Source organism: Miscanthus floridulus, chromosome 9 (genome assembly GCF_019320115.1).
Source record: "Miscanthus floridulus cultivar M001 chromosome 9, ASM1932011v1, whole genome shotgun sequence".
Lineage (NCBI taxonomy): Eukaryota > Viridiplantae > Streptophyta > Magnoliopsida > Poales > Poaceae > Miscanthus > Miscanthus floridulus.
In genome coordinates, this window is record NC_089588.1 from 136805681 (window position 1) to 136824222 (window position 18542).

General features: G+C 41.3%; 1 protein-coding gene across 1 annotated transcript; it reads right to left on the reverse strand.

Moving 5' to 3' along the window:
* Positions 1-11181: 11181 nt before the first annotated feature.
* LOC136483043 (probable LRR receptor-like serine/threonine-protein kinase At3g47570) lies at positions 11182-15265 on the reverse strand. Its single transcript, XM_066480159.1, has 2 exons — positions 12202-15265; positions 11182-12021 (listed from the first exon to the last, which is right to left on the reverse strand). Exons 1-2 carry the CDS (start codon positions 15236-15238, stop codon positions 11642-11644), a joined length of 3417 nt encoding a protein of 1138 aa, XP_066336256.1. The 5' UTR covers positions 15239-15265; the 3' UTR covers positions 11182-11641.
* Positions 15266-18542: the final 3277 nt, after the last annotated feature.

The window sequence follows — 18542 nt, forward strand, 5'->3', positions numbered from 1 at the left end:
CATCGCTGCGGTTTCTCTTGTTACTCTTGGTAGTTGCTGCCACCTAGACGACTTGGAGCAGTGGAGGAGCTTTGGCACGAGTTCGTGATTGTTCGTGGCCATCTCCCAGTGATTGTGAGGGGTCTTGTACCTTCCCCGGCGGAGAGTCGAAAGGCAACTCTAGTGGATTGCTCGTGTCATTGAGTTACCTCACTTGTGGGTAGGTTCTTGTGGCGCCAAGTGTTGGCTAGGTGTGTGATTCCTATTAGCCATCGAACCACCAAGTGTTGGTCGATACAACGGGCACATAGCGTGCTAGCAAGCATGTGAATCTCAAGAGAAAAATTGTGTGTCACTTGTCTCTTGGACTTCTCCCGGTGATTGATTTGGTATTCATTGATTGGTTCATCTCTCTTGCCATGGTGGTATAATCTCCTTACACACTCACTTGTATTTACTTTGCTTACTTTCTTGCCTAGTCAAGCTCTTTAGTGTAGTTAGCCTTTGAGGGCTTGTTAGTTTGGTTAGTGAGGCTCTTTAGTTAGTCTTTGAAAGCTCACTAGCTTAGAGAGTAGTGACTTAGCTTTGATTGTGCATAAAGATCATAGCTTACTAGAATAGTTGGGATAGGTGGCTTGCAATCTTTGTCTAGAGCTAGTGCAAAAAGCTCCGCTTCTTAATTGACTAACAACTTGCTCTAGTATTTTGTAAAGAATTTTATTAGGCTATTCATCCCCTCTATCCATTATGACCTCTTAGGCCTCCACTAGGTTCATCTTCTAGAGGCTTCCTTAGCAGTGAAGGCGTATGGCTCGAGGGGCTGACGAGTAGGCCTGGAAGCCCCCGAGCTCTTGAAGTCATCGGCGGGGTTTTGTCCCCTTGTGTCACGCCCCATGCGTGACCTTGTCGGATGAGTGGATGACAGCACTGCGCTCGTTGGGCAGCGCCGAAGAGCCTCGGGCCTTGAGCGCTCGCGACGTTGGGTTCCAGCCTGGCCCTTGGCCTGCGCTGGAGGTGGAGCCAAGGGTCAGGCTTGGCCTCCCGCTGATCGGGAGCCAGGGGGCTCGGGTGAGCCCTCGAGCCCCAAGCAGAGGCCGAGGGCGTGCTCAGATTTTTCCCAATCCTTGGCCGAAAGAAGCGTGTGAGCACACCTGAGGGGTGTAGCCAACGAGCCCCCAAGTGATCCTCCAGGGATCGGTCGGGGGGCCCTTCGGTCGGGAACCTTTTACCCCGGGACATAACATATCCCTATGGTATGATCTATTCACCCACAAAACACAAAAACATAGCAGATCTTGAAATCCATCAAGGAAGTTGGGGTTTTCTAAAAAAATCCTCCCAAGGGTGAAAAATCATGCTCATGATGAATCTACCCGATTCGCTTGGTAGGCTTGTTCATCAGAGGTCCTTGCATGAATTCAATCCATCAAATCGATGCCAAAACCCCATGAATTCAACATCAACCAAAACAGTGAAGTGGGGGAGAAAGAGAAGTGAAAAAACAAAACTCAAATCATCTTAGAATCAAGACTTGGATATAAAAAATGATTACTTTATTTGCAAGATCTACTAGGTATGATATTTTATAGAGGAAAGATTAAACACAGCCCTCTACATTGTGGATCTCAACACCTAAAACCAGATGAAACCTTAAATTACATCAGCTAGGACATAGGCAGGCTAGGAATGACTAGAAATGTAAACCTAGAGACATAGCTAGTTCGTGACAGCCTCTATCTTATTTATAAATCTATTACACATTCCCAACACGCCCTTAGGTATTTTGGCTGAACCACTTAACCTAGGGGCAAAATAGTCCAACTCAAGATCTGTCCATCCGATGGCCACGGGCTCTTCACGACTTTGCTTCGCCTCGACGCATGCTTCACTATAACACCATGTGACTCCTCCCATTCCCGCTGGAACTCCAACCTGAGTTTTGAGGCCCAAACCCGAAAATCGTCCATCAGTAGTTTGAGGCCTAGATCACCAAACTGCCTGGAGAAGTGTATCGCTACACCTCCTCCATGATCTCGACACGGGTCACCGTCGTCCTTGATCGCCCGATCAAGTCTCCAGTGCCTCCGCTTGATGTGGTCAACCGTCGTCTTGACTTGGTTAAGACGGTCTACTACTCTGCATGTGCTCTTGTTTGTTGATGTCCCTAAGTGTTCACCTCCACGGTCAGTTTTCTGGTCATCTCGGTCCCTCGGTCCCTCAGTTAATAATAGGGCACTGCCTCACAAAATCATGTGTAGTAGTAGTGTGCAACCATGTAGAACAACGTGCAATAATTACTTTTGTACAACTTTCCTTCTTAATTAATCTCCAACTTCCATGTTTGATGGTTGTTGCGTTTGGTAACACGCAACAACTTTTGTGGCAGCGACCAATCCATCAAAATACAGGTATATATGTCCACCTATCAACATTTCTTCCTCTGCCTTTATGTTTTGATTCGTTGAGTGAAGCATGCCCAGTATGACGAGGTGCCTAACACGAGAGATATGTAAATTATCCATCTAGTCCAAGCGGCGGGGAATTTTATATATTTGTACAAGTAGTGTCAGTGCGCATCACGAAAACTCCAGAAAGGAACATTCTATTGGAAAAATATAAGATCCAATTAAACTAGATAATCTAAGATCTACAAGTCACACGGTCAGGTTTGCTCGCCTTTCATCAACCATTGCGTGCAAGGTCTTAAAAACCCTTTTTCGTGGTGGTTTCTACTAGGCAGTCTCGGAGGGGCTGGAATATGCATGGTGGAATACTTTGGTGAGGTGGAAAGTGTAGTCTATTTTAGGGTGTTACAAACTGTGAGGGCTACATGGCTCTGGCTTTAGCTCAGTATGAGGATCTTTTCTAGCTTGTTAGTGGTTACCTTTATTGGCGTAAGAATGGCTTGACGAATAGGGTATAGTGTGGCATCTGTCCCCTTGTGTATAGGTTGCGCATCATTGTGCCATCGGAAAGGGGGCTCTACATCTATTTGTCGAGTGAATCAAATGGGCCTAACTTGTTAGACCAACCTTTGAAAGGCTTCATAGTGAACCCTACCGACCTTCCTTGGTAGTGGATCAAGAGGTTGGCTGGCTTAGGCGAAAGGGTAAATCACGACTCACGATGAAAGTGTACAACCTCTACATAGTGTAAAACTGGTATATCAGTCGTGCTCACGGTCACGAGCGGCTTTGGACCCTTACGGAATAGATGATGAACACTGATGATACTGATGAGAAAGATGCTCACTAATGATTACTATTTATGCTATTTCTTATTCATATTTACCTGATCATGTGTTCAAATGGACTTGTGAATAAACGTGTTGCCACCCAATTGCTAAAAGATGACTCATTAAAAGCTAATCGCGGTTAAACCAGTGTCAGCCTTTTGAGCCTCATGAACCCCATGTTATATTTGTTGAGTATGACATGTACTTACGCTTGCTTTACTTTTTAAATCTTTGAAAAAATCCCGGATGGGTACCAAATTGCTAGATTTTGGAGGAATTAGTCTTGTGATCAACCAGTCAGTTGTCCCATTGGAATTGAAGTCTTCACATGAAGATCGAAGTTGTCTTGCCGTTGTTTGCTGTTTAAGGTTATATCCTTTATACTATGTACGTTATATTAAGCATTGTCTTTTGATGTTACCTTTTATTTGTAGTTATATGTGAGATTTTAGTTTCTGGGTGCTACACCCGCTTTAGGACCTTCTAGGCGTGCGGGTGGACGACGGACTTTGACCGATCCTTAATGCCACGTACGTATTTGTCCAGTGGTCAACATTATTATGTCTTCTGCCTTTACATTTGGCGTTGTTGCAAGGTTCGCACGCTCACAGATGACACTAAATGGGGATATAAAATTCTCCACCTGGATTAAAGCGCTACATCATCATTCCCGGGATGCCGCCTCCACCTCCTCCTGAACTACCTCACCATAGGTGCAGATGAAAACACTACATCATTAATTTATATTGGCTTAAATAATTAACAATCTGCTCATAATAATATGTCATTCCTTTTTTTTTTAGCAGATCCTCCCCCAACCTAAATCCAATTGTTCAATCGCCAGATCATCATAGTGCTCTATACGATGACAATGTGTTGGAAGGCGAGGCTGCATCCACGCCATCTCCAAGGAGGTCTCCAACGCCGCAGCCGCCACCACCAAGGAGGTCTTCAACGCCGCTGCCACCACCTCCAAGGAGGTCTCCAACGCCTCCCCCGCCCCTGCCTACCAAGAAGCCAAGTACCAAGAGGCCAGCCCCACAAACGAAGAACCAGTCCCCGCCGGCAAAGAAAGCCACCGTGAAACCAAGTGCTATTCCTAAAATAATATCTGAACAGAAGGAAGAAGTAACTGATGCATATAAAAATGATATGTCCAGATTCTATGACAAACTTAAAAAGAATCAAGAAGCAAGGAGAAACCCGGAGAAACCGTACTTCTTCGTAGCTCCAGATATTCTAAGAAAAAATGTGGCTTCTTACCAGCAACAACAGCGGGAATCTCGTAAGCCGTCCAAATCAACGTTAACAGACTATGACCGCACTCTCACCAAGTCAATTGAGGCGGCACAGAAAAAGAAGCGGGTAGGGAAAGGAGTTGCACAACTCGGACAATAATCGCACCAATCAGTCCCCCCGCTAGTTGTTGGTAATGAATATGGTTCGAATTTAGGATTAATGCATTAGGCAAACATACCTCCGGATGTCGATTTGGATCACCTTGGTGAATTTATTGATGAGACTGGTCTCGACCTTTACCAGATGTTTGGTGATGGAAACATTGAGAGTGCGGCGGAGGTTGATATTTGGAAGAAAAAAATTGTACTAGGCCAGAGTCTATACAACCCTCAAGCCTTATCTGATCTGGGGACGCAAATGTACCTGCTAAACAAGTGGTACATGCAGGCGTCTACCGGTGGAGACTTCTGAGTTGGTGTCAGAATTAGAGACGAACATTGGTTCCGTGGCGATGATGTTATGTATGTTGACTTTGCAGAATTTCATCAACTATGCCACCTGACCTCTCTAGACAAAGTTATCATTAGCTGCTATTGCCTATAAGTAATAATTCTTTTGATCTATTATTAAACTTATCATATGTGTGTATATGCATATAAATTATCCTAACAAGTACTATATATATGCAGATTTACAATGACAGAGCTCAGAAAGGAAGGCTGCAATGAAATTGGTTTTGTTGATCCCCATATAGTATTCAAAGACCCAGTTACTCCAAAGACTAATTGGAAGTCTGAGTCAGAGAGTAACCTCATGAACTTCTTAGTGAACCAACGCCACAAGAAGGATATACTCTTTCCCTACAACTTCAAGTGAGTGTTAATAATGTCGATCATCCTTAATGGCTCATATGTTGATTCTAGTTAATTAATGAGTGTTATGCGTTATATCCTATAAACACGTGCAGCAATCACTGGATATTGATGGACATCGATCTGGTGGAAAGTCACTTGATAATCTGACTCGATGAGAAAACCACAACAAGACTACCAAGATATGATAGATATTATCCAGAGGTAATTTCGGTATCTATAGCAACTATATATACACACAAACATGATGATTAACTATATCTGATGACGTGGCAAATTTTTTATTGGGCAGTGTTTGGAAAACCTTTATTGAGAAGCAACACATGGAAAAATGCAAAGCGCTACTGAATGTAATCCCTTTGAAAGTAAGTCCCCTGAATCGCATCATCTTTATTAATTAAACATATAGCTTTCACCAGATCACCAGATTGGATGACAAATCTTTTTCTCGTAAAGTGGTGTCTGAGACAGGAACAGGGGAACAACTACTGTGGTTACTATGTTTGCAAGTTTATCAAGGTGGTCTCCCAAAGAACTCCTACAGAGAGACTCAAAGTACGTTAAAAATAAACTATATATTCATTTAATTATTACTATTGATTGTGTTACTATGTCTTTATATATATATATCTTTTTTGTACATATATTAATTTATTTTCCTTTAATTCAAACCTGTAGGCTCGATGGTTGGAGGAAAAGGTCATACGGCAAGACCAAATCAAAGCAATTCAAGAGTCTATAGCCGGATTTTTTAATGAGCAGGTCATCGATTCCAAGGGCGAGTTCTACTTCGACCCAACACTGCCATTGAAGCCAAGCTAGAGGATGAGAGGAAACTTGTTATATCACAACAACTGTAATGCAATCTTTTGTAATATATGCACATGAAATAATATAATGTAAAATACACATATGCATGCATGCATGTAAATATATATGATGCATGCATGCATATATATATATATATATATTTTTTCTATGCTTGAATTATGTAATTTAATACGTTCATTGTGCTTGAACCGAAACATACTATACGCGCGTATAAATGTATAATTAGCAGCGTACAATATGACTTCGAAAACCTATTTTGAAAAGAAAACAAAAAATGAAAAGAAAAGAAAAAAGAAAAAAAACCTTTAGTATTACCAACCGGGACTAAAGAGTGCCGGCCATCGTGGCATGTCAGGAGGCACCTTTAGTCCCGGTTGGTGTTACCCACCGGGACTAAAGGTCCCCCTTTAGTCCCGGTTCCTGACCCGGGACTAAAGGACCCCCTTTAGTCCCGGATGCTTGCTCCCGGGTGGGGAACCGGGACTAGAGGGGGTTCCCCACCGGGAGTAAAGCTCTGTTCTCTACCAGTGGTAGACATATTTATACATTTCTTGATATATCTATATTAACGGTAGAACCATTATTGTACATTATTATTTCTTGATATGAAAATGCAAACATCATGAGAAATGGAAGATGTTTGTGCAGACCAAAGGTGGCTTTATATTTTTCGCCTTCAAGATTCCTTTAGAGTAAACAGTGGTTATGAGGCTTAAATATTAATATCCTCTTGAAATTAGCACCGCTAACCAATTCTAGATCTCGCATCAAGCTCTACCACCAATCTTAAGCCATGAAGGGTGTACGTTTTAAATGGTCCTTTAATTAGTCATCCTAATACTTAAGAGTGAAATCTACGACCTAAAATACTTATTAAAGGTAAAAAAAGAAGAGTTAATAAGCACATGAGTTTTAACTTAAGTTTAGGATAAAAATCTATAGGGACTAATAAGATTTAATTTAAAAAACAAAATTTAGATTGACGATGTCATAAGATTTGGGCTGCAACAAGATCACCATAGTTTAAGCTAAGGTTTTGACTAAATCCATACTGATCATAAAAAATTGCCAGGCAAAGGAAAAAATATTGGTATGAACGAAAAAAATATAGATCAATGATCGATAATTTTACCACAATCGGATAGAGGTTCTAAATTATCTATTTACGCTAATTGTGTTACAAAATGAACAAAAGAAAAAAGTATGATTTTATATAAGTAACTATTATCAACCAAAAAAATTAAACAATAACTAATGCTTATGTCTCCTAAGATTCTATCCTTTGCTGGAGCATGGGTTGATGTACTAGTTGTATAAAACTAGAGGGACTATAGCTTTCTTTAGACGATGCTTGCGAATGGACACATTGTGAATGTGGCACCCGGTTTTAAGAACAAAACCAGATACACACCATATGTGAGCCCAGTAAGTCAAATCACACATATGGCTACAAATAAAGGTAATATCAAAAGACGATGCTTAATTACAAAGCGTATTAATACAAAGAATATAACCTTAGATAGTAGACAACGAAAAGACACTCCGTTCTTCAGGCGAAAGCTCCAAATCCATAGGGACAACTAACTGGTTGATCATAAGGCTAACTCCATCATACTCTAGCAATCTGGTACCCATCCGGGATTTTTCCAAAGAATTTAAAAGTAAAGCAAGTATAAGTACATGTCGTACTCAGCAATATAACATGGAGTTCATGAGGCTAAAAAGGTTGACACTAGTTACTGCGATTAGCTTTTAGTAAGTCATGATTTTAGCAATTGAGTAGCAACAAGTTTATCACAAGCCCACATAAACACATGATCAGGTAAAGATGAATAATGAATAGCATAAACAATTTACCATTAATGATCATCTATTCCGTAAGAGTTCCAAGGCCGCTCATAATCATGAGCACGACTAATATACCAGTTTTATACTCTGCAGAGGTTGTACACTTTCACCATGAGCCGTGATTTACCCTTTCGTCCGAGGCAGCCAACCTCTTGACTATGCTCTATCCCCCTTATTCCTTGTAACAAAGTACTAGGAAATCCTTAGTGGTAGTCAAGGTGGACACATGCAGTATGAATTAAATGAAATTAATGGTGAATAGGACAAAAAGGATGATCCCATGCTACACTTGCCTTAAACTTAGATTCTTCTTCTAGTCCAAAGCTTCAAAGGAACTCCTTCTTGATCACCATGTAAAGCTCACCGACTGGACAATATCATAAAGCACCACACAAGTATCCGAACAGACATGCATAACAGACAAATATGACTAAATTAGAACATTACACCAATCAACAAAAAGGTTTAAAAACTAATCTACGCATTGCTACGAGCACAAAAAGCCCGCTAATCGGAGCTACGGTGCAAAAGAAACCGCTATCCTAAAATTTATTTTTGGGAGAAAAAGAAAACTACTAGCTACATTCATTTTAACTATATATAAAAACATATATAAGATATTTCAAAGAAATATCCAAATTGAGTTAAGTTTATATTTGAATTTGAAAAACAATATATTCTAATCATATTTTATTTATAAAAGATAGAAGTGAAAAAACTAAGTTGCTTTTAATTGGAAAACCAATTGCATATAGATTGATCAATTTATCATTTTATTTGAAAGCACAAATCAGGATAAATAATGTTACTAATACGTAGATTACGTCGTTATGAATCTAACACAACTTGAACGGGCTAAAAAGGAGTTAAAATGTAGAAGTTATGGCCTAGAGAAGGTAGAGGCAAAACTGTAAATAGTTGGAACTTAATTCGAATTAAAATATATAAAATTTGATTTTTAAATCTGGATCGAGGATGGCAGGCAGAAAATTGAAGAAAGACAGGGGCTCTTATGTAAAAATGCCATGACGAAGGGGTATTGTGCGATCTCGCCCACTGGATCTAAGACGTACGACCCGGATTAGAAGGGACATGAGAGGGCATTGCCAGCATCGAGCTGGGCAGCGGCGCCATGGCCGGAATAGGCCCGACCTCGTCGAAGTTCGTCGATACGGTGACTCCGCGCATCATTGGTCCAAATAAAAGCATGGGGAGGGAGGGAGGAGTACGGCGAACTCGAAGTGGGGATCGAAAACGGCCGCGAACAAGCGGAGGTGGTGCCGAGCTCGATTTGGCAGCTCGGGTCATCGGCGTTGCTCCGACGAGCGTGTTTACGCAAGTGGAAGGGAGGGAGAGAGCAAGGGAGGTACCGGTGTACTCCTTACCAACTTGCGAAGCTCAGAGATCGTCTCAAAGTGATGGCGAGGCTGTGGAACGACAAAGCAAGCTCGGTGGCGGCGTGTTAGGGTTTCACGGTTGCTGGCTCGACGTGAGGCGGCGGTGCTAGGGTTTGGGGATGGGGCGATGCGGCGCATGGGCTCGACTTATATAGGGGCCTCGGCATGGGTGGTATGCCATCCGGCGAACACGGCTCGGAGGCGGACTCCCGGCAGTAGAGTTTGGCTCGGGCACGGCTCAAGGTAGGGGATGACCCTGACCTGCGGGTCCCGGGTGGCAGTGAAACAGAGAGGGGAGAGGGGAGCAAAAGCTTGGGCTTCGGCCTGGTTGGGCCAGCTTGTTGGGCCGCGCGAGGTGAGGGTGCTCTAGGCCTGCGGAATGGGAGACATGAGAGGAGTGAGGACTGGGCCGGCTGGGCCTTCAGTCCAGAAGGGCAGGAGGGAGGTTTTTCTTCTTTTTTATTTTCTATTCTTTTATTTCAAAGCACTTTCAAATCATTTCAAAAGCAATTTGAATTCATTTTGGATTTAGATCAAAACCATGCATCACAATAAAACACATTAACCAACATGAATGCATCAATAAGGTTGCTAACCCTATGATGAATTTTAATTGAATGAAAAATTAATATTTCCCTATATTTCATTAGCATAAAAATACATAATTAAATCATTTTTAACCTTATTTCAAAAGGAGCAAATTTTAGAATGTTACAGTGAATCCACGGTAGGGGTGCCTTCGTAAAGTACATTCCCACAGTTTTAGCTAGAGGACTCGATTTGGGGTTCATGATTTACCTGGATGGTCCTGAACCAGCCACTGGCTATGGTAGAATAGCTCATGTATTAACCCCTTTTGCAAATTCAAAACTGACCACAGCTGCAAAAGTCATATATTTTTTGTGTTGATGCTATGAATCAAGTAAACGCCATTTTTTCTTATATTAGGCATCAAAGCTTTTGTGGTTTCGAGATGAAAATCTCCCCTAATGCGGCAAAGCTATTTGGCTCCAAAATGATTTAAAAAAAATCCTAGAGAACTCATTTAAAGTAATGGTTTGGAAGTATTATCTTGTCAACTATAGTCCCACGATATGTGCTACGTCAAATCCAAAGTTCTTCACAATGATATGCTAAAATATATGGTTTGAAATTTCAATTAACGTAAGCAAAGATTCAAATAACAGGGCCTTTCCTTTCCATCACTATTGTCTCAAAGTGAGGAACTCAACCATATGTTCTAAGCACTTGAGAACCAGATGCAGAGCACTAGTGTTGGCGCTATTTACAACGATAGTTTTGTATCACTCTTGGTGATTATTTCATCTTTATGAGAAGGTTTATGCCACTTGGTGCTGATACGAACCCAACAATGCAACATCGTGTTTTCTGGTTCATATTGCTAGATTGTAGAGAAGTAGACTTAGTTGAGCACTTTTATAAGAAGCACAGAAGCAAAGTCCATCTAACCAAGATTAGGCCTCGAAGGACATGAGGGCATGTGAGATCTGTAGGAGCATGCATTGGACATGCACTTTGTAAACTAATATGATGAGGAAAAATATATAAGGTAATTGATAAACATATGATACCCAAAAAAGTATTACAGAGTATGACATCTGAATAATATCAGAAAATGCACAGAGAGAGACTTGCACAAAGTGTTGGTGTCTAATGACTGGCAACACGTTACAGGGCTACCCGGAACGATGTTAGGTGGGCTTCGACGTATGCTCAACTAGATGGTGAACGCAAAGACATCGATTTATACTGGTTCAGGCCGCTGAATAGCGTAATACCCTACGTCCAGTTAGGCGTGTTGCCTTGCATTGGATTGTTTTGTATGATGATGTTACAAGGGGATGCCCCTGTCTCTCTTTATATAGTCCAGAGAGAAGGTGCATTGATCTAGTCCTAGTCGGTTACAACAGAAGAGTCCTAATTATATTATAGAGACTAGCTTTCCTATAATCCGACTAGGTCAGTCCTTGTAGCCTTGGAGAACACGCCACCTTGTTCCGCGCCATCTAGCCAACCCTTGGGCCAGCCCATCTCCTAGCCGGGTAGTCGGTCCTATGGAAAACCCTTAGGATCTTGGTCTGTCACAAAGGTAAGAAATTTTGATTTGTTGTAGGTACAAAACATGAACTTCTAATTCTTATACTTTTAATAAAACTTCTAGCATACGTAGGAGCTTGCATTGATGGACAAGCACCGCGTAAATCAATATTTCCATTCTCTCAACACTGTGATTCTAAAAACATTTCTTTAATTGCAATGATTTCAGTGTAAACATCCTGTATTGCCGGACGATCTTTCGGTGAGTCCACAGAACACATTAGGCCCAGTTGTGCCATCCTTTTGATACAGTTTTGAATACCATTGAGTGTTTGATTCTCAATTTCATTGTCATGACTTGCTGCATCATGAAACGGAATGAGACTGCTGTCCAAAATCTCACAAATATTGTGTGGAAATGCATGCTCCACAAAATTGTGAAGGTTAAGGCCATCTTTAAACATGTCATTTGTTGGATGCTTTCCTGTAATCATTTCTAATAGAATAACTCCATAGCTATAAATGTCACCTGCTGTTGAAATTTCACAGCCCATTCCATATTCTGCATAAATAATGTAATACAAAAAAATCAAATTATTGTAGCATACGAAATTATCTTAAGGAATGGTATTGCATGAAAACCCTATTATTTTCAAAATATCTGAGAACGCGTGATAAATTAATTACTTCCACTAAGGCTGACCAAGGGACATATATCAAAATCATATGAATAAGTTCTTACCTGGTGCAATGTATCCAACTGAACCTCTTGGTCCAATAATATTTCTTGAACTATTAAGGTTCACTGAAGAATGGTCGTGCAAAAACTTTGCTAATCCAAAGTCGCTAACGTGAGCAACCATATCATCATCCAAAAGAACATTGCTTGGCTTCAAATCACAATGAACTAGAGGAGGCGTGCACCAATTGTGGAGATAGTCCAAGGCTGCAGCTATATCTATGGCTATCATTATCCTTGAACCTAGATCTAATAGCATTCTCTTTGTTTCTGACAGCCCATTTGAATGCAGCCATATTTCGAGGTTACCATTTCCCATATACTCAAGAATGAGGGCTTTGAACTCATTTCCCATTTGGTCCGAGCCTGAGCACAAACTAATCACCCGTATAAGATTTCTGTGCCGAGTGCTTCGTAACACCTCACATTCAGTAAAGAAGTTTTTTAGTGCCCCAAGTTGGTCAAGTTTGAACACCTTAACTGCAACAGGGTGTGCCAAAAACTTGAATATACCTTTATAGACAATTCCAAATCTCCCAGCTCCAACAAGGTTGTCTGAAGAGAATTCGTTTGTTGCCTTAGCTATGTCAGAATATGAAAACTTCTTCAAACCCTCGAGTGACCTTTGAACAAGCTTCTTCTTACGAAATCTCTTCTTCAAAAGAATGATTGCAGCGAAAGCAGCTAAGATGGTCACAGCACTGACAAGTGGAACTGCTATCAATATAATGTAGGAAGTCCTCTTTCTATTAGATATTGTTGACATGCAATGTGGTAACTGTAGGATTGGGTCTCTTGTGCATAGCATCTTGTTCCCTTCTAAGAAAACCCTGCTTGAGTTGCTAAATGGACCACCTGTAGGTACAACTCCATCGAGGTTGTTGAATGACAAATTAAGAAGCTGCAAACTGCTAAACGTCTCAAGAAAGTTTGGGATTTCACCAGATAAGTTGTTTTGAGATAGATCCATCTTGGTGATGCCCCTTAAGCTTGAAAAGGATAGGGGGATGCTCCCATAAAAAAAATTCACCTCTAAGTGAATGGATTCCAATAGAATGCAGTCACCAAGTGTGTGAGGAATCACTCCAGATAAATGGTTGTTGGAAATATCAAGGAAGCCAAGATTAATCAGTCTACCAATGTTAGATGATATGGATCCAGTGAGTTTATTATATGACAAGTCCAGGCCTTTAGAAAGAGAATAAATGGATAGGATTTCAGGTGGGATGCTTCCTTGGAGAACATTATGTGACAAGTTCAGCATCATTAAATTCTTGCAACCTTTAATGCCTGGAGGTATTGAACCACTCAAGTTGTTCTCCTGGAGATAAAGCTCACTTAAGCTTTCAAGATTTCCAATTGATTCCGGGATTCTACCAGAAAGTATATTGTTTGCCAAGCTGAAGACAAACAACCTTCCTAGATTTCCAAGCGTCTCAGGAATTCTTCCAGAGAATCTGTTTCCTTCCAGTTGAAGAACAGTGAGATTTCCAAGGTTTCCTATCTCAGAAGGTATGCTTCCACTAAAATTATTTTCTGTTAGAAACAATTGTTGTAAGTTAGATGAAAGATTCCCTATGGAATTCGGTACTGATCCTTGAAGATTGTTATTGTCTAAATATATCATCTGCAGCATGTTCGAGCTTGTTGTTGAAGACAAGGAACTCCAATCTACTGTCTCAAGATTGTTTGCACCAAGGTCTAACTGAGTCAAGCTGGGCAATGACCAATACGAAGGAATGACTCCAGTGAATGCATTATCACGGAGTTCCAAAGCTTGGAGGTTGGAAGCATGAACCAGAGACACTGGGAGTGGGCCACCAAAATGGTTTCCTTCCATGACCAATGTTTGGATGTTTGGAAGAGTGTAGCCAATATCACTTGGAATTGTTCCGATAAGTTCATTTTCACCAAGACCAAGATAAGTGAGTGACGTGCTATTAAAACAAATTCGTGGAACCCGGCCTGACAAGTTGTTATAAGCCAAGTCTAGTACCTCCAATCTTGGAATTCTAGCTAAATGTTCAGGGATGCTTCCTTGCAAATTATTTTCAGCCAGAAGGAGGATGATAAGGGAGGACATGTTTCCAAGCGTGGCGGGTATAACTCCTGAGAAGTTGTTTCTTGTTAAGCTAATATACTGCAGAGGTGAATACATCAAGGATGATGATGGGATGGGCCCAGAAAAACCATTATCTGACAGGTCTATGTGAAGAAGAGATGTGCTGTTGAAGAGAGTAGAAGGGATGTTTCCAGTGAGCTTGTTACTCATGAGGTCAAGGTAGTAGAGTGTTGAGCAATTTGCCAACATAGGTGGAATGCCACCAGTTAGGCTATTGTTCCGCACAACCACCATGGAGAGTGCTGAACTACTTCCCAAGAACTCAGGAATACTACCATACAGATTGTTACTGGGGAGAAACAGAAATTGGAGTCTAGGAAGCAAACCAATGCCAGAAGGAATGCTTCCACCAAGTTTGTTATTGCTAAGAATAATTTCTTGAAGAAACTGCAAGTTAGCAAGAGTTTGGGGAATCTCACCTTCGATTGAGTTGTTCCTTAGCCTGATAACCTGGAGGCGGGTACAGAAAGATATGGAAGCTGGAATCACCCCGGTGATGGAGTTCATGCTTAGGTCGAGGATACTCAGACGTGTTAGATTGCCAATCTCTGGAGGTATATAGCCATTGATTTGGTTGTAAGATATGTCGATCCTATGTATGAAACGAAGGTGAGCAATGGATGGAGATAAGCTTCCGGTGATGTTCAGGGCTGAAAGGTTTAGAGATACGACGCGAGGTGCATTCCGGGTGCTGCAGAACACCCCTCGCCAATCGCAGAATGAGAGTGAGTCATCTCTCCACGAGTCCAAGGCTCCAGCTGGATCAGAGAGCCGTGACCTTAGGCCCAAAAGGGCTTGTCGGTCAGTTTCTGATGCGTTACGGATTGTGGATGTGGCTACGGAACATGCACATGCAAACAAGATGACCATTGCTACAAGCAGAAGCAAGGGCTTGTTTGTGGCTCCTACAATAACCATTTTGCTAGTGGACGCTTCAATGCTATGGGTGCGATGATTCTTGATTGTGCTGCGCCATATACTTGCACTTTATATAGAGCCCTGAGTGGTACGAGCAGCTGAGAAAGAGAACCAACTTTTGACGGTGAGTGGCAGAGAAAACAAAGCAAGATATTAACAGTGCTTTTGAAAGTCCTTTTACCAGAGCAATAGAGAAAATGAGTAGTGGTGCTGAAACTGATGCACAGATTCTACGGATTTAGATGCACATAGTTCCTTCCTCAATATTTTTTTTGAGATTACAAAGTATAGCACAGACACACACAACGCAAGCACACCGGTCACTATGAACGCACGTACGCACGCAAACCGTACCCCTATGAGCACCTTCGAAGGCTAAGCCGGTAAATTCTCGAAATTGACAAAGTCATTATAGGAGCCTCGCTCTCAATGGAAATATCGTCGATCACACTCAAAGCACAAAAGCTGTTAAATTCTAAAATATTAGCTTCCACAGGGAGTCGAGCCCCATTTTGTTATAAAAAATCAAGTAGTTAAAATATTTTCTTGTGGTTGATACTATGGCTACCAATATAAAGTGTCAGCGTGACTTTGTTAAGTGGCATTTTCTTGACCCACCTTCTCTTTCGTGCCTGGCTATAAATATAATCTTGACTATTATACTTAATGAGCATGAGAGAGCTGGCAACCAATAAAAGTTGCGCACCAAGAAAAAGTGCTTGACTACTGTATTTGGCCTCATGACTTATAAAGTAGTCCGTTGTGGAAAGTATAATTCCTACTAGTGGAAGGTAAAAAGTTTATGAACATGGACTGTACAAAACGTGTATTTCTAGTAACAGCTTCAGTTTCGTCATTGACCATACAAGGTGGGCCGTATCTCCTTGGTCACGGTTGAGTCATTGTGAAGGACTGAAATGGTGGCCAGGCGACCAGAGGGGGTGAATAACAGCCTAAGACGGAAACCAAGCCAAGTTGGGCTGCTAACTCGGGCCGAAAGCCGTGAAAGGAAGAATTTTTGGAAATCCAATTTAATCTCAAATTCAATTCTTTTACAAATTTCAATCAAACCAAACCATCACAAAATAAATATGCAGCAGCATGTATGCACATACATGTATGTAGTCCTATATTTGATTTTATTTTTAACAAAGTTATTATTTTCCTAAATTTAAATGCTCACAAAATGCATAATTAAATCATTTTCTCCTATTTTAAAACCATGCAAATTTTAGGGTGTTACAAACTGTGAGGGCTACATGGCTCTGGCTTTAGCTCAGTATGAGGACCTTTTCTAGCTTGTTAGTGGTTACCTTTATTGGCGTAAGAATGTCTTGACGAATCGGGTATAGTGTGGCCTCTGTCCCCTTGTGTATAGGCTGCGCATCATTGTGCCATCGGGAAGGAGAGCTCTAAATCTATTTGCCGAGTAAATATAATGGCCCTAACTTGTTAGACGAATTTTTGAAAGGCTTCATAGTGAACTCTGTCGACCTTCCTTGGTAGTGGATCAAGAGGTTGGCCGGATTGGGCGAAAGGGTAAATCACAACTCACGGTGAAAGTGTACAACATCTACAGAGTGCAAAACTGGTATATCAGTCGTGTTCACAGTCACGGGCGGCTTTGGACCCTTATGGAATAGATGATGAACAATGATGATACTTATGAGAAAGATGATCACTAATGATTACTGTTTATGCTATTCATTATTTATGTTTACCTGATCATGTGTTTAAATGGGCTTGTGAATAAACTTGTTGCTATCCAATTGCTAAAAGATGACTCATTAAAAGCTAATCGTAGTTAAACTAGTGTCAGCCTTTTAAGCCTCATGAACCCCATGTTATATTTGTTGAGTACAACATGTACTTATGCTTGCTTTAATTTTTAAATCTTTGAAAAAATCCCGGATGGGTACCAGATTGCTAGATTTTGGAGGAATTAATCTTGTTATCAACCAGTCAGTTGTCCCTGTGGAATTGGAGGCTTCACATGAAGATCGGAGTTGTCTTGCCGCTGTTTGCTGTTTAAGATTATACCCTTTATTTATAGTTATATGTGAAATTTGAGTTTGTGAGTGCTACACCCGCTTTAGGACCTTCTAGGCGTGCGGGTGGACGACGGACTTTGACCGATCCGTAATGCCACGTACGTATTTGTCCAGTGGTCAACATTATTATGTCTTCTGCCTTCACATTTGGCGTTGTTGCAAGGTTAGCACGCTCACAGCAGTAACGAAACATGCATGAAGAGTGTCCATTATTGTCTGGTCCAAGTTGATCATTGTATCTTGTACCTAACGTTTCCCTTCGTGGAATCTCTAGTGCATGCGCACATATGACACTAAATGGGGATATAAAATTCTCCACCCGGATTACAGCCACTAGACAGATTCGCGGGCTCTGCCGCGCGGCGTAGGGGAGGAACGAAAGGGTTGAACAGTACCAAATAACGTCCAAAGCCCGGAGGAGCAAAAAAAAAATAGAAAAAAGAGAAACAAAAAAGAAAAAAAGAAAAAGAAAAGGTGAACAGCAGCCGGACGTGGGAACAAAATGCAAATGAACAGTGCCAGAAGCAAGTAATTAAAAGAGGGGAAAAAGGAAACCGAAAAGGGAAAGAAAAGAAAGGACAAAAAAAAGAAAAATGAACAGTGCCAGAAGCAAGGAGAAGGCAGGGGTTTCCGAGCAGTTAAAAGAGTAGTTATGGGCACCCAGCGAATCAAAACATAACGGGTGAGGAAATGATGTTGATAGGTGGACATATATATATATATATATATATATATATATATATATATACCTGTACTGCCATATGGATCGGTCATTGCGTGGCCTCTAACGTGGTTGGTTCCTACCGAACGCAACACCTAAACAAGTTTGGACGAAGAGCATCTCCGAGAGCTATTTAAAAACAACTTCCGAAAGAGACAATTATTTGGCACATCTCCTCGGCGACGTACAGATATGCACGCGTGTTTTCTGAGCTCGTCATCGGTCAATGTGCCCCCTTGCCTTCACTAGTACAGGAATTATTTTTAGCGAACTCTCCATTTTTTGGGAGAGACGGTTCTATCAAAATCTGCCTCTAAAAATGGTTTCAAGCCGGCCTGCCTCTAAATTACATTTTTAAGGCAGATGGGCTTTCCAACAGCCTCTAGAAATGTCCTCTATTTTTAGAGGAGGCTAGCAAACCGAATGACCTCTAAAAACGTCATTTTCATAGGTGGTTTGGCTTACTAGTTGCCTTTAGAAATCAATAAATTTGTAGAGGAAGCAAGAAATAAATTCCAGCCATCTCTAGAAA

What these genes read in the sequence shown, in the direction of transcription:
- LOC136483043 (XM_066480159.1), bottom strand. Translation starts at nt 15,238, where the DNA reads ATGGTTATTGTAGGAGCCACAAACAAGCCCTTGCTTCTGCTTGTAGCA. An exon ending in AGTTGGATACATTGCACCAG is followed by an intron (nt 12,022 to 12,201) that starts GTAAGAACTTAT and finishes TTATTTATGCAG; the next exon opens with AATATGGAATGGGCTGTGAA.